This window comes from Dipodomys merriami, unplaced genomic scaffold, assembly GCF_024711535.1.
Source record: "Dipodomys merriami isolate MVZ:Mamm:240054 unplaced genomic scaffold, mDipMer1.0.p SCAF_489, whole genome shotgun sequence".
NCBI lineage: Eukaryota > Metazoa > Chordata > Mammalia > Rodentia > Heteromyidae > Dipodomys > Dipodomys merriami.
In genome coordinates, this window is record NW_027206056.1 from 487,922 (window position 1) to 504,896 (window position 16,975).

Here is a 16,975-nt window from a genome sequence, read left to right on the forward strand (position 1 = left end):
TCATTAATTCTAAATTTTGGAGCCATTTTTGCTTGAAAAATTGACTTAGATAAAATGCTATGATGAAAAGCGTGTCATGACCCAGCTATTAAAGTTCATTGTATTTAACCAGAGAGGCATTCTGTCCGCTGAACCTCAGAGAGAAACACATTCTCTTCAGGCACAACAGTGCTACCCTGGTATAGTTTTTTGTATCTGGGACATCATGTCTGGGCTGAGATACTGACATCTGGCATGTTGGTGCAGCTGTGCTGGACCCTTCCAACCCCTAATGATTTGCATGTGCCCAGAGCACAGCCCACTGCCCTGAGCAGTTCTTGAAAGTTGCTCACATCCTGGACAGGAGTCAGTCCTAGTCAGCACACAGCATGGACATGAAGGTCCCTGCTCAGTTCCTGGGGCTCCTGCTGCTCTGGATTACAGGTAAGGAAAGAATATACTGAGGATCTCCTCAGACTGCTGTTGCCAATGATGCTTGGCTATTTATGAAGCTTTCTTATAACATGCTTGATTCTATGTATACTTATTACCTTTCTAATGGCAGGTACCAGATGTGACATCCAGATGACCCAGTCTCCATCCACTTTGTCTGCATCTCCTGGAGACAGAGTCACCATCACTTGCCTGGCCAGTCAGGGCATTAGCAATGTGTCAAACTGGTACCAACAGAAACCAGGGGGAGCTCCAAAGCTCCTGATCTATGGTGCAAAGTATTTACAATCCGGGATCCCCTCCAGATTTAGTGGCAGTGGATCTGGGACAGAGTACACTCTCACCATCAGTAGCCTGCAGCCTGAAGACATTGACACTTTTTATTGTCAACAGTATTATAATAAACCACCCACAGTGATACAAGCCATAACATAAACCTCCAAGAAGCAGAGGTGTGAGCCTAGGCAGTCCCAGCTGCTTTCCTCATGCTTGCTCTTGCAAGAGCTGTCCTAGAATCATAGGACAGGAATCTTGCCCAGGATATCCTGGACCAGCGAGCTACTATGTCTCAGTCTTTGGAGTAAGTATAATTATAGATGCATGATACTGGCACTGGGCTGAATGTTGAAATATTGAAATGACATTCCAGACTATAAACGTGGAAATACTCTGCCTTTATTCAAGTTTATTTTAATCTTGAATAGATATTCACAATAGTTTTATTTTGAGATTTTTAAATACTTTGTGCATAAATTTCATCAGCAAGTAAAGACAGTTTGCCACTTCCTTTTTCTGCTTCGGGTCTTTTGTGCTTTTTTTCCAATTAGTTTTAGCTTTTCTTATTGCATTTGGAGAATCTCAGTACAATATTAGGTACAGAAGGTAATACTGAACATTTCATACTTTAATAAAACTTGAGTGTTAAAATGCTAAATAACTATATTAATGAGTACAAAGTTTGTTGCAGGATTTTCCTATTTATTAAAACAGGTATTTTCCATTACTCCTGGCCTGCTGATATGTCACGGATAGCTGTTGACTCTATTAGAAATATTTTTTCACATAAATGGAGACAGCCTATAGTTTTCCTCTTTAACTCAATCAGAATGATGAACACAGAGATCAGTTATCTAATTTTAAAAGAGATTTCTGCTTGTGGAATATATGCGACTTGATCAACATAAATTGCCTGAGAAAAATGAGGAAAATGAGAGAGAGAGAGAGAGAGAGAGAGAGAGAGAGAGAGAGAGAGAGAGAGAGAGAGAGAGAGAGAGAGAGAGAGAGAGAGAAGCAAAGTAGGAGATGGAGATGAATGGAAGGAGAGAAAGGGAGGGGTGAAAGGAGGATAAATTTAGTTTATTTCTATTTTCTAAATCCTAGTTCCACTTAGCAATCAAGCTGAAATTATCAAGAGAAACATTGAATACAAACAACACTGTTGGCACTGGGTATCCATCCATTCTGTGCTCTCCCCTTAAGGTACACTGAAGGTGAGATGTTTCTTGAGCTTAGTCCCTCTGTCCTCCAGACCAGTTCCCACCAAGAATCACTGAATCACGTAGCTCACTGAATCTTCTCTGTTTTAATCTCAAGAACCTAGGAATCTTTGATAGTCACTGAAGTCTTTTATTTATAAAGAGAATAATGAAGAAAACTCAAGATAAAGCAGATCTTCATTAATTCAGAAACCCTCTGATTCTCAAATTGACAAGTGAACATATGCATGCAACTTATGCATCATATTTATGTATATATACCTAATGCATAAGATACAGTACATAATAATTAAATATAAATTATATAAAATATATTATGTGTTATTTTGTATATATGATGTATTATTCGATATTAGTCTATGATTTTTCTGATTTTCCCTATTTTATTGTTTTCACGATTTTGTGAAGGTGATACGTAGAGGGATTACAGTTATTTTCCCTATTTTATTGTTTTCACGATTTTGTGAAGGTGATACGTAGAGGGATTACAGTTACAAAAGTAAGGTAATGAGTAGGTTTCTTTTTGAATAATGTCACCCTCTCTCTCATTATCTCCAGTGTCTACCCTGCCAACTACTCCCCAAGCCCAAGGTGTAAATTTCATTTCCAATATATTGTCTAATCAGTATTATTGTCACATTGTTTTGTTATTATATGTTATGTCATTTACATATCTTCTTAAGACTTACCAAATTTTTCAACCATTGTATAGGTGAACTTTTCCATTTTACAAAACATTGTGCTACTGATTATAACTTTACCTGGAAATATATCCAACTAATCATAAGGAATAACTTGGGGAAAAAACTCACTCTGAAAGAGTTTCTATGGTGGGTATTGAAGTTTCCTCTACTAAATATAATGAGTTAAGTATTAGGGAAAAGGTATACATAAAGGTGAATTACAAGCAGTAAAAATGACAAACATACTGCATCTCTCTTTTATAGGCAATGTTCTAACAGTGTATGTAGGAGGAAATAGATTGAGCAGGTGGAGATGTGTTGTGATTAAAGACTTCAGGGGTTTGTTGACATTGAAGAAAATACTTAGGATTATGAGATATCTGATCCTATGAGTGAAAATAGCCAAGGGAAAATTGGTCCATGGATGGAAGAAGGTAAAATCCCAGGGAAAGATACAGCAAAGTGTTCAACACTACTGTAACAGTTACACAAGAGGATGCTGAAGCTTACAATTAAGGAACTTAGCAGCTGCCACACTCCATAAAGCATGGAAGGGCGGGGCCACCAGGGCACATTGTTTGACCTCAGGCTCACAGAATAGCAGCTGCATTGTGTCTATGGATGTGCATTTTACCGTCAGTCTGCAGAGACATACATGGAATAGAGTGGCACAGATGAAATGGTTTCTTGAGACACATGTTGCAGATGGAAAAGGAGAGTTTAATTTTTATTCAGGAATTAGAAGACAGACAGGGAGAACATTCAGACCCAGAGAACTTAAGCCAAAGTAAAGAGCATATCACACTGTCCTTCAAGACATGCATGGTTGAAGACCAGCCAACCAATGAGCACAACTTGAAGGAGCAGGAAAAACCCAAGGTGGGTTCTAGGTAGACCTGATTTTCAGACTGCTAAGTAACAGAGAGCCTGAGATCACTGTGATTTTTTGCTCATAACAATTGCTGCCGAAGTGGCACTGTGGCTCAAGCAGTAGAGTGCTTTCCTTGAGCTGAAGAGCTGAGGGACAGAGTGCCCAAGCCCAGAGTTCAAGCCCCACGACCGACCAAAAAAACAAAGAACAAACAAAAAAACAATTTCTGCATAATGGACAATTGTTTGGTTGGCAATATAGTTTTAGTGTCTCTGTTTTTTAGGGTTCTCTACAGTAACTTTTAGATAAGGTTTTCACCTTGTTTCCTGGAATTTTCTTCAGCGTTTTTCTAATGTTAGGTTCAAGAAAAATTCACTGCCAATTTTAACTTTGGGTGAGTCACATGTTGGTGTATGCTTTTAACATTGCTCATTGCTACCATGAGATGACAAGAAAACAAATAAGAAGAATATGAGAAGTCCAGGCATGGTGATACATGCCGTGTACTTTCAGATATAAAGGACAAAGAGGTAGAAAGATCTCAGCCTAGGGACAGCTCAAGCATTTTTTAAACATTCCAGATAATATCAGAACAATGAAATAAAGCAAAAGCAGTTGGGAGGGTGGCTTAGTGGATAGAGTGCTGGCCTAGCAATCTGAAGTCCCTGAGTTCTAACTGTAGTACACTCAAAAAGAACTGTGAGATAAAGAGAATAAAAACTGTAATGATATACAAGAAAGATTCTATGCAAATACCATCAGGATAATTTACAGTAAAATGTTGATATATCAATTTGAAATATCAAATCATCAGATGCAAAGTTATCCAAACTATGGACTAAGCATGTGTCTCCCTGTTTTGCAGTCTAACAGCATCAAAGGTACATCTCCCATGCTGGACACAGATCATTCTGAAACCAGATTTTTAACATTTCAAAATGCAGACTCCCATATTGTCTGCCTACTCACTCCCAAATGCCAAATACAGACATAGTGAAGGGAAGAAAAAGGGGGTTTATCATGGTAGCCATGGGAAAGGAGCATTTTAATATTTATCCACCATCTTTGGATAAATCTTGTGACTCTTATTTCCATGATTGATAAGCAAAAAGCCAGATGTGGAGATGTGGTTCCAGTGGTAGAACACCAACTTTGAGAGAAAAATCCAAACAAGAGTGAGCAGGAGGCCTTGAGTTCAAGACCGTGTCCTAGAACTGAAATAAAAAAATTGAATTTACAGGAATTAGAAAAAATTGAATACATGATTTGTATTGAAGATATTATATGCTTAGTCGTAAATGATAAATGATGTAGTAAATGATAAAGTAATATATTTGGTTCTATTGGTGTTTGAACTTGGGGTTTCCTGCTTATTAGGCTCTAGAACTTAAGTCATTTCACCATCAGTTTTTACTTTAGTTTATTTTTCAGATGATTTGTTGTGATTTTACCTGGCTTGGTCTTCTATTACAATCCTTCTAATTTCACCTCCTGCATAGCTTCAGAAACATATACCAGGTGCTACAACTTGTTTTTGAGTTGAGTTTCACTGCTTTCCAGGACAGCTATGAATGAAGCACAATCTTAAAAATCTATGCCTCCAGTTTATCTGGGAATGCAGGCATGAATTAATTACCATGTCCAGCCCTTCAATGAAAATGCTTTTAAGAACCTTATTACTAAGCTAGGTCCTGGTGGCTCACGCCTATAACCCTAGCTACTCAAGAGGCCGAGAGCTGAGGATGACAGCTCAAAGCTGGCCCTGGCAGGAAAGTCCTTAATCCTTAAGACTCTTATCTCCAAAAACCACCAGAAAAACAGAAGTGGTGATGTGGCTCAAATAATAGAGCACTAGCCTTTGGCTGAAGAGCTGAGGGACAGTGCCCAGGCTCAGAGTTCAAGCCCCATAACCCACCAAAAGAAAAAAAAATGAAGAATTATTTGTAATATGTTATATTTCATATAAAGATGAAGAAAAACAATTTCACATTACAATATAAAAGAAATAAACTCAACTAAAATAAAAGCACACAGAGTGTTATACCCAGTAGCCAGTGTCCAGCAATGTGACAGCAGGATTAGGGATGCTATATTTCTTTTAGCATTTATTCTTTTGTTAATTCTCATTTGAGGTACAATATCTATTGTATAAATATTCAAAGCAAATGGGTGATGAGAAGGATAAGGAAGATGAAATTATGATACTGTAATAGGAAAAGGAAAATGCAAAAGTTGAATAAGAAGCCACTCTCCTGAATGATCAGCTAACCATACAGCCAGGCCACTAGGTAATTTGTTAAAAATAATATAAAAATGTAATTCTGGAAAGTCCAGGTGAATATAATTTGATTTATTGAAGATTGGAAACACTTCTTAAATAATAAATTAAAATTATACATTATACATTATAAATTAAAAGAAGCAACATTCATTCAGATTTCATCCACAAGACTCCAGAACTATGGGACCAGAAATATCACTGAGAAAGAAGAAAAAGAGCTGAGCCATTAAATGGTATATCCTAACAACATTCAAGAATTCCTAAATCACATTGACTTCTTTGCTTTCTTTGGAATCAGGAAGCAAAATCGTATGTCAAGCATCACACTTCTTTTCTTACAGAATGCCCATCCCATTACAGAAAAAATGTTTACCTCTTTATTCAAATAAGCTCTTAAGATCTAGGATTTAGGAAATCTATGATTTAGGAAAGGTCAGAGGGCACCCTTCCTCTATGACCATCAACCAGGTGTAGCCCAGAACCTAGGAGATTAACAATGGAGAGAAGTTTAGATCAAACTGGAACTGAGAATTTGAAGATGTTTCTTCTTTGAACGTTAATTCTTTCTGCTCAATAGCTCCCAATAATAACCAGGAAGAGATACAACTTGTTAAAGCTCTTTACCATAATACCTGATCTGGAAGAAATAGTTTAATATTAATGTTTGTAGAGCTCATAAACTTCATAGATTAAAATGATGATGATAATCATTATGAAGGATAAAATGTTTTTATGACTTTAGATACATATAACTATGCCACAGTACTGTGAAATTTATGTTACTTAATCTCAATAAAGAAATCTTTTTGAGGAAAAAAGCTCTTTATAAATACTTGCTCAAAAGATCTTGAGACTTTAGTTTCTGTGAAATTGAATAGTTCATTGACTCATGACACATACACGAAAGAACAGCATCAGGTCCTAGGGTAAGTTCCTGTATTCACCAGTTGCAAGGCTGAATAGCAGTAGGAATATGTTTCACATGATATAAACACCTAGGCTTTACAAACATTCCCTGAAATGATTCTATATTAGGTAGAAGTAAAACAGGTTAGATTTCATATACAGAAGTAAAATATGGCTGTTTGTAAAAATGTACTCGTTTATGGATTGATTGGGGTTTACAGTCCAGAAATTAGTTGTTACTAATATTCCTAAGTTATGTATTGGTTGCTACTCAGGTTTTAATATTTCAACAAGCTTTCAGGAAGGTTTTGTCAAACTTTCAGCCTTTGGACTTGCAGCTTTTAATTGATTAACTTCCCTAATCTTTCCCTTCTTCTTCCTCTATCTTTTAAAATTTAGGACAATTTTGATTTTATTATAACTCATTAACAATGACTGAACGGCAAGTATAACACAAGAAAGACTAACTGAATCTCTAAGGCTGGAAGTCCAGTGACACTGAAGTCTCTCCAGTGAGACCTAAGGAGCATTGGCATCGAGGATTTTGAGGCCTTTTAATCCAGACATGGTGGTAGAATTCAAATTCAGAGGCTACTATCATATAATGGAAGACTATATCTCACTATCTCATTTACCCATAGATTATTCCTGAAAAACACACCAGGATGCTATGTCTTGATAAAGAATGACAGCCATGGAAGATGATTGAAAATTTATATCCTTCTAGTGTATAGTGTATCCTTCTAACGCTGAAACTACAGAGAAAATAAATCTCCAGGGTGCCTCTACCCATTTGGTCATAGAATGGACCCATAACTAGCTTATGTCAAGGACAAGCAGACAAGGTCAAAAGCTATATACATATGACCAGATGATGGTAAGCAAAATGAACCCCATGATAGGGACCCAAGTGGTTTTTTGCTTTCTTGCTATTGTTTCTAACATACTTATAATTTATCATGTGATTTTTTTTTTGTTTCTCTGTATCTTTCTCACCCATACTATAACCCCTGTTTTCACTGTATCTGATGTTGGTGCACTGCATCTTTTTTTTATTTTTTGGTCGGTCTTGGAGCTTGAACTCTGGGCTTGGGCACTGTCCCTGTGCTCTTCAGCTCAAGGCGAGTGCTCTACCTCTTGAGCCACAGCGCCACTTCTGATTTTCAATAGTGAGAAAGAAAAAACTAAAACACTGTGTCCTTGTCTTGGGCTTCATTTGGCTTAACTTCATCTTATCTGGTTATATGTATATAGCTTTTGAGCTTACCTTGATCACAGTTAAAGTCATTTGCTCACAGGAGAGGGCCTAACCCTCCTGGTGTCTGTTTCTGTCTCACCTGACAGTTTGTCTCTCACCACTGCACCCACCAGGATATTTCCATATTGCTCGCTAGGGAGGAGCTTCTCTGAAAGTCCAACATAAAAACTCAGCTCTAAGTTGCCTGGACTGACCAGGACTCCTTACTCTCAAAATGAGGTGCCCTGCTCAGCTCCTGGGGCTGCTCATGCTCTGGATCCCAGGTAAGAATACACTAGAGCTGAGGAAAGGGATGGGGAGGGGCTGAGCTCTGTTGCCACTGCTCTCGATGTTTGTTGTATCCAAATGTGAGATGTGCAGATTCGTCCTCCTGGATGGAAATGTGACATATGTATCTGTGAGATTGAGGAAGATTCCCAAAGCAGCAAGGACCTGTGCTCTGGTTACAACTAGATAGTGGGATGGTGCTGGCAAATTATAGAGATCCCTTACAGGCATGATTTAGAAGCATCATATTCTGTGAGTGAGTGAGTGTGTGTGTGTGTGTGTGTGTGTGTGTGTGTGTGTGTGTGTGTGTGTGTGTGTGTGTGTGTGTGTGTGTGTGCGTTCATTGTGTATTTTATGAACATTTTGATGCATAAAACAAAAATTTAAAAATATTGCATGAAATAAGAAAAGATGCTTATGAAAATATCCTATGATGCTTATAATTAACTGTGTTCACTTCTCTCATTATTTTAGGGTCAAGTGGAGATGCTGTATTGATTCAGAATCCAGTTTCTCTGACCCTCACCTTAGGAGAGCCAGCCTCCATCTCCTGCAGTTCTAGTCAGAGTCTTCTGCATAGCAATGAAAACACCTATCTGGATTGGTTCTTGCAGAAGCCAGGCCAGTCTCTACAACTCTTGATCAATAGGATTTCCAACCAATATCCTGGGGTCTCAGACAGGTTCAGTGGCAGTGGATCAGGCACAGATTTCACACTGGCAATCAGCAGGGTGGGGCTGAGGATGTTGTAGTTTATTACTGCTTTCAACATACACATGGTCCTCCCACACTGATACACCCCTGAACTAATACCTTCCTTCTGAGTGAGACAGCTGTGCTCCTGTGTTGCTGTTGTGGGGAATCAGCAGAGCAGATTGTGTAAGTCTACTAAGAAAGAAAATTGTGTTGTTAAGATGAAAGTGACTGAGTCCAGAAGAAGACAATTTGATAATTATACTACATACAATCTACAAAGACTAGTAGAACAATCATAGAATTACAAATAAGGAGACTTCAGATAAGCCATTAGGTATTTACTGAAAAAACTGTTTCATAAGCTATTTATTTATTTATATTTTAAATATAATTTATAAATTATAATTATAATGTAATGGTATAATTATAATATATTACATATAAACATATAAATTATAAATATATAAATTTATATATTTTTATATATTTATTTACTATATATTATATTTATAGCTGTTTATAGCTATCCAGTTTATAGCTATCAACTGTTGTATGTGATTTATTTTTCATTTGTAATCAAAGTTAAAATACTTCCATCAAGATGTGGTCCTGCTCCACAACTATAGAGCATACTGTTATTTCTGTTCAGAAGCTGGAAATCCAGTTGTGTCTTTTCTAGCTTCTACTGTTTGTTGGGCAAACATTGCCTGGTCATCAAGCTCTTAGAAGTGTTTGGTTACTGTCTCTTAGCTGGATCACCCTGAAGAAGATACAGTATTGGACTCTGCACTCTGGTCTCTGGCCTTCTGTGTCCTGGGCTCTGTCTCTAGTTAAGACAGTTGATAGGAACTTATGCCTATCCACTCTTTCTCATCACAGTCAGCAGAAACTGAAATGGTAATGGCAAAGAATAAAATTAGGGAAGGTTTATTTGCTCTTCCCGCAAGAGGGAAGGCAGGAAGCTTTGTGACACTTGTGTGTATTCGAAAACCCAAGTGTACTGAGTTAGCCTTTGCATGACTGACCCTCTCTGTCTCTAAGCCACCTTTAATCATCAAGTGGCCATCACATCATCAAAGGTTCTCTGCAGTACTGATGTTTTGATCTGCAGTTTGTTGTATCCCATGCCACACATTTTAGTGACAATTGTTGGGTCCAACTTGTCTGGTGGTGGATAATCTTGATACAGACAGCCTTCCTCAACTTGATCAAACCAGGGGTGTACCATGATTTGATGTATATCTGGCTTCTACTGTGGGTCTACTGTTCAGAACTGCCAAAGGATGTTACGTCCTTTGGTAGTCAGGTGAGATGGCATATGATACTTGCCCTCTACAATTTCTGCACATAGCTGATTGGAAGCGTTCCCTTTAAATGAGAAATTTCCTGTAACCATAAACAACAAGATGGTGCCCAGGCACCAGACAGCTACCTTAAAGACATTATATTTTTACAGGTATATTTCAGGGACATGGTACACATAGGCACCACGAATTTCTGTGAGCAACTTACCTGAGGCAATCCTTGTGCTTAACCCAATGCCCGACCTTGGCATTGCATTTCCATACAGTAGGATGTTGTCAGGTTTTAGGTTGAGGTGTACAATCTGATTCGGATGAAAGTACAGCATAGTACTTACTATCTGCTTTATAAACCTTCTGGCTTCATTCTTAAAAAAGCAGCCAGATGTTTCAATCCACATCTGGAGATTTCCTTTGGTGGCCATCTCCATCACCAGGTAGACATATTCTTCTCCCTGGATCACTTGGTATATCCTGACCATGTGAGGGAGATTCAGAGCCTTAACCATTTCCACCTCATTGTCCACCAGCATGGGGTACTAAAAAAAGACAGTGGAGTGTAGTTAAACCTTGTAATAGTGTTCATTGGTCCCAAAAGTCTGAGACTGAAGCCTTTTTTACGCGGAACAATATTCACAGCCCTACCTGATCAACCTCTGTAACTTTATTTGAGAAAGAATCACAAGAGAACATCATTAATGATTAAGTGTATCTTGTATCTAGTTTTATCACCTTGCTTGTTTTGTTGTAATGAGCCTTTCTGAGGCCTAGAACTATGACATTGCACAGTGTAGGTCTTGGAAGATTCTCTAGCGTCCATCTGTGTCTAGTGTGCATTTCTCTCCCATGGCATAAAGTCTTTTACCATGACGCTCTCAGTTCCATCTGAGAAACCAAAGGATGAAGGTGGAAAGCTGTGAGCTCACTGAGATATCTTAATAGGAGAAATATAGGTCTGGAATGTATATGAACAAATGGAATATCTTTAAATCATGTATGGAACTTATAATAGGCATAGTTAACCCAACATTTACCTATACTTGTAACATTTTGTAGAATACTAATCAGAATCACGTCAGAGTTGATTCTGTTCTCATCTCTGTCCAGCCATTTTACAAGGGTTCAGAGTGGCACTGTTCTGATGTCTAATCTTGTCATGGCTTCACATTCTGCAAATATGTGGGTCAACAGGAAAGCAATAGTAAATGTCCACTGTGCCTCCCATGTGGTGCTGATGCTGGGGACTGGCAGTCTACTGCCATCATTACTTTCCATCTCAGAATTTGGTCAACTGGGTGATGGGCCTGGAGCTCACTTGGAAATAATTCCAGACATTGTCAACAAAATTTCATCATAATATACTAATGGAAAAATGAGAAATTACATTAAATATTTCCAGTCAATATTTGATAAATAGTGGAAAATCTTTCTTGAAAAACATATACCCAGATAAACCCACATAGTGAATATAATGAAGGAATGTTCATTTACCTAAATATATGTAACCATTGCTACTGATTTTTCCCCCAAATCAGAAATATACTCATCATCACTGTGCACTTGGTATAAATGCAAAATAGCTGATCCTTCTTAGTCCTAGGAATGACAGTCTGCATTTTAACAAGGTAGAAAGTATCCAGGGAATGTTTTGCAATCCACCCTTTAGGAGCTTTTTTCCTCAGCAAATGAAACCTTTTAGGAAAAATGTTGGAATTTGGACTTGATATTCCTCCAGCTCTGTTCTTTCTTCTAGGGATTATTTTGTTCCATATAAATTTTGGGATTGCTTCTTCTATTTCATTGAAGAATGAGGTTGGAATATTGATAGATATCACATTGAATTTGTAGATAGGCTTTGGCAATATTGCCATATTCACGATGTTAATCTTCCCAATCCAGGAGCATGGAAGGTATTTCCCTTTCCGTAGTTCTGCTTTAATTTCCTTTTTCAGGTTTTTAAAGTTTTAATTGTAGAGGTCCCTCACTTCTTTAGTTAACTCCTAGATATTTTATTTTTTGTAGAGTAATTACAAAAGGAATTGCTTTCCTGATTTCAGACAAGCTCTTCTCATTGTTGGCATACAGAAAAGCCATTGATTTTTGAGGGTTAATTTTATACCCTGCTACTTTGCCAAAGTATGACATGATACTGCCATTTACCAAAACTTAATCTTATTTCTATATTCTTGCAAGAACCACTTTTGGATTATGTATCAGTTTCTGATAAAAACAGTAATCAAAATTTCTGGAACTAGTTAGTTTCATTGAATTACATATCATGCCATTCACAGTAAAAGAATATTTAAATAATCAAGGAAATAATATGTTTAGTCAGATTTTTTAATGCCAAGGAAATATATTCTATTTTTCAGTATCATTGTATACCTGTTCACAAAAGAAACACAAAGAAAAACATACAGGAAGGATTTGGCAGGCAACACAACTCTATAGAATATATATTTAGTTTTTTTATATTTCAATGTCTTATTCATTTAGCAATACACAAATTGTTTTTGATTTATGTTAAAAGAATTTAAAAAGTAGAATCTTCTTATTTAGCTTTTAGGCAAATTGATACATAAAATGATGGTAGAAACTTCCTAGTTTGCATTAAAATATCACAGCTTTAATGATTCTCCAATAAATCAGGTGTTTATTTATAGGTAAGGGTAAATCATTCCTGAATTACCTTAGGAAATCATTATTTTCACTACATGCAAAATATAAGAATATTTTCTTTTAAAATATGTGATTTCTTGTTTAAATCTGTAAGACATGACAAGTACAATAGAAAAGTTATAGAATATATATTTCTACAAACACTCTATGAAGTGTGATGACCCTGTACACACAGCTCTGAGCTGGACACTCACTGGAACCCTGCACAATGTGACAGCCCCAAACACAAACTCCCAAGATAGCCTAAGATTCTCAGTGTAGCAGCAGCAGCAGCTGCAGAGCTCAGAAGACTACAGGGAAACAGACTTGGATCAGGGGCAAATGGCTTCAGAGTCTTGAGAAAGAGTCATGGGAAGCCTCAGTCACAAGCACTAGGCAACCCTCATGCAAACACAGGTACCAGTACTTGGTCAAAATAATCTGGTAGCTTCTTCTTCCCTCTATATTAAGAGCCTATTTTGAATACATTTTAGTAAGAAGTGGCTGTAAGTTCTCTTTAAATGTCATAGCTAACATCGCTAACAGGGAAGATCTGTCATAACCTCCGGAGGAGACCTGACATCACTGCTGCGATTTGGCCCACTAAGGGCACTAACTCATGCCTGTTCTGGGTATCTGTCACACTCCTAGCAGGAGATCAATTGTGACCATAGATGAACCAAACATTAGAACTTCAGAATACTGGAAATAAGCAGTGACTGAATGGGAGAAACAGATTTACAAAAATAATAGCATATTCTATTATGCTACTTTCAATAACACAGACTATTCGTAGAAGATCACTAATGAAAAGGATTCAATCTTTAATTATTTAAAAGCATGAAAAATCATATCTTCAAGACATAAAGTACATTACACCACCACCAACATAACATATTTTTCTTGTGCATAATTCCTTTTTATTAATAATTATGTGCATTTATTAAAAATTCTTAATATATTTTAAAACAAAGACTCAAATTGTTTTCATTGGTGAAAAAGGATGAAAGCACAAATCAATAGAAAAAAGAAACCTGAAATTGTTACAAATATGATGGGGGGAAAACATTACATTTATTTTATTTTATTTTTTACTGTTATTGTAAAAATGATGTATAGAGGGGTTATAGTTATATCAGCCATGTAAAGACTACATTTTTCATACAATGCCTGTATATCTGTTTTTAAGGGTGGTCTAAGAAGAAATCAACAGGCATATTAGAAAATATCATGTAAAAAATGCAACTGCAAAAAACATATTAAAACTTTTGAGTTTCAAAAACATATGGTAAGAGTAAAAATTTGTAACCACGGTTGCAAACTTAATAACAGAGTTCTCAAAGTAAATTTATATTTGGAAAACTTCCTTTAAAAAACTCACCTTTAGGGCTGGGAAGGTGGCTTAGTGGTAAAGCGCTTGCCTCGCATGCATGAGGCTCTGGGTTTGATTCCTCAGCACCGCATAAGCAAAAAGGAAAAAAAGCCAGAAGTGGCACTGTGGCTCAAGTGGTAGAGCGCTAGCCTTGAGCTGAAGAGCTGAGGACAGTGCCCAGGCCCAGAGTTCAGGCCCCACGACCGGAACCAAAAAAAAAAAAATGGTGTAAAAAACTCACCTTTGTAATAGCTGAGATTTGTTTAATGTTGCAAGAATCACTAACACCTACAATATCTACAAAAGTTTCCAAAGTTAGCTGGAAGCAAGTGGTTTACACCTGTAATCCTAAGCTCCTCTGGATGCTGAGATCTGAGAATCACATTTCGAAGCCAACCCCAATTTCAGGCAGAAAAAAAAATGCATGATAATCTTTTTTTGGGGGGGTTGGGGAAAAGGGGTTGCTGGCCTGAGGCCTGAATTGAAGGCCTGGGTGCTGTCCCTGAGCTTTTTGGCTCAAGGCTAGAACACAACCACCTAAACCACAGCTCCAGGTCCACTTGTGAGTTTCATTAACTTTCCTGACCAAGCTAATTTTAAAACACAGTCCTCAGATCTCAGTCTTCTGATTAGCTAGGATTACAAGTGACCCACTGGAATGTAAGACTCTTATCTCCAACAAACAATCAAAAAGCTGGTAGTGAAGATATGGCTCAACCTTGACAGAAAAAGCTAAAGAATAGCACCAGTGCCAGCACAAAAATTAAAACAAGTGACAAGTTTGGGAAAATCACCTAAAGAGATTCAAAGACAAAAATGGACAACCTGAACACTGTATTTACTGGGTTTCCATCTTCAGGCCCAGATCCCCTCACAGCTGAGTGACAGTGTTTAAACAATGATGTCAATCTTAGCAGCAGCAGCCTGGAGATCCAGGGAGTGTGGGACAGACTATGCTAATAATTATCATCCTGATCATCATAATGTTAATGAATATTATTATTAAAATGGGGACAGACTATACTAATAATTATCATCCTGATCATCATAATGTTAATGAATATTATTATTAAAATGTGCTGTCTCACATAACCAATACCAACAGCACATGTGTGTTTAAATTTAAATTTTACTCTAATTATAAATTATACATTGCAGTTACATTCATTACATTTCAACTGCTTAATAGCCATATGCAACTAATGACTGCTGTACTAGACAGGTCAGATATAGGCATTGTCATAGCAGAATATTTTTTGGAAGATATTGGCCTAATTTACAGAGGTAGAGAATATCCACCTAAGAGGGATGATAGGAGTAGAACACAATTTAATATATGACAATTGACACATGTATGCTTCTGGTAGGGTCTTGTCACTACCAACAGCCCATAGGTGGAGTGACAATTTTGTATGAACAAATAATAATGGGAATGTTAAAAGAGGTGACATTGATCAAGATATATGTTGCTGTTTTTGTTTTCTTTTCCTTTTGTTTTGCTTTTATTTGAGAGAGTAAGTGAGGGCACATAAAATGTGGAACAAAGATGAACAAACACAGCAGTGATACACACTGGACACTATGTGGAAAATGAACTGGGTAAATTATGGGTGGGGATGGGATGGAAAGACTGGGAAAGGGAGACATGGTTCACAGAGAATTGTACTCATGACTCATTACCTGATTAATGTAACTGTAACCCCTCTATATATCAACTCTACAATAACAATAAAATATTATAAAAGATATAGTATATTCATAAATTGATTGTTAAATGGCAAGCCCTTTGTATAAAAGACAATAAAAAACAAACAACTATAGTGAAAACAGGGATTATACCGTAGGGGAGGGACATACTCATAACCTTGCCCCTGTAATTATAACCCCTCTGTATGGTATTTTCACAATAAAAAAAGTTTAAACTAAAAAAAGAAAAAAATGAAAAAAGAAAACAAGCAAACAAACAAATATAACTATGTAATTGCATAAAATAAGCATTTTTCCTGGCAGAAACAAATATTCCCCTATCCCTAGAAATATTAATTTGATCTTTCAGTGTTCCAGATAAAGATTAATATCTTTCCAACCTTGTAACAACACTGGAAACTTATAGTATGTGTGCATGCATGTGTGTGCACTTTTGTGTGCATACAGGTGTGAAGGGAGACATGGGGAAATGGAGAAAGGTGAGGATGGAAAGAGACACTGCAATGAATGTAAAGAGGGACTCTGTGTTTAGGTATGGAAACCAGAAGGAGGGGAGAGGACAGGAGATGGCAATAGTGGTATTGTAACTGAAATACAGTATGTGAACGTCATCAGTATAAAAACATCAGAAGTAAATAGTAGTGAAATAAAATATCCAGTGGTAAGTATGAGCAAATAAATTGTATGCATGTATGTATGAAGGTTTAAAAATGAACTCCTTTGGACAGGTAATATGTGCAAAGGGAGATGAGAGGAAATGGGAGAAGAGGAGGGAATGAGGATTCATAAAATCTAGTTTCTCTAATCTTACAAGATACAATTTCACAGTATGACCATTAGATGGCACATCTGACACTGCTCACACAAAGCCCCCAATAAGAAATACTAGAGGGGAAATAAGAGAACTATGTCTGCTGTCACTAGTGACACCCACTGGGACTCTGAACAGAGCAACAGCCCCAAACATAAACTCGCAGTTAAGTAGCTTCTCCTAGCAGGATGGATTTGGGGGTGAAAGTCTCTGCCCTTGCTGATTCTGAGACTGGA

General features: G+C 37.2%; 1 gene segment (V, D, J or C); it reads left to right on the top strand.

Annotated features, from left to right (window-relative positions):
- The first annotated feature begins 368 nt into the window (after positions 1-368).
- On the top strand, positions 369-867 carry LOC138809164 (immunoglobulin kappa variable 1-39-like). The segment is given in 2 exon segments: positions 369-423; positions 545-867. Coding segments are annotated over 2 exon segments (378 nt in total).
- The last annotated feature ends 16,108 nt before the right edge of the window (positions 868-16,975 follow it).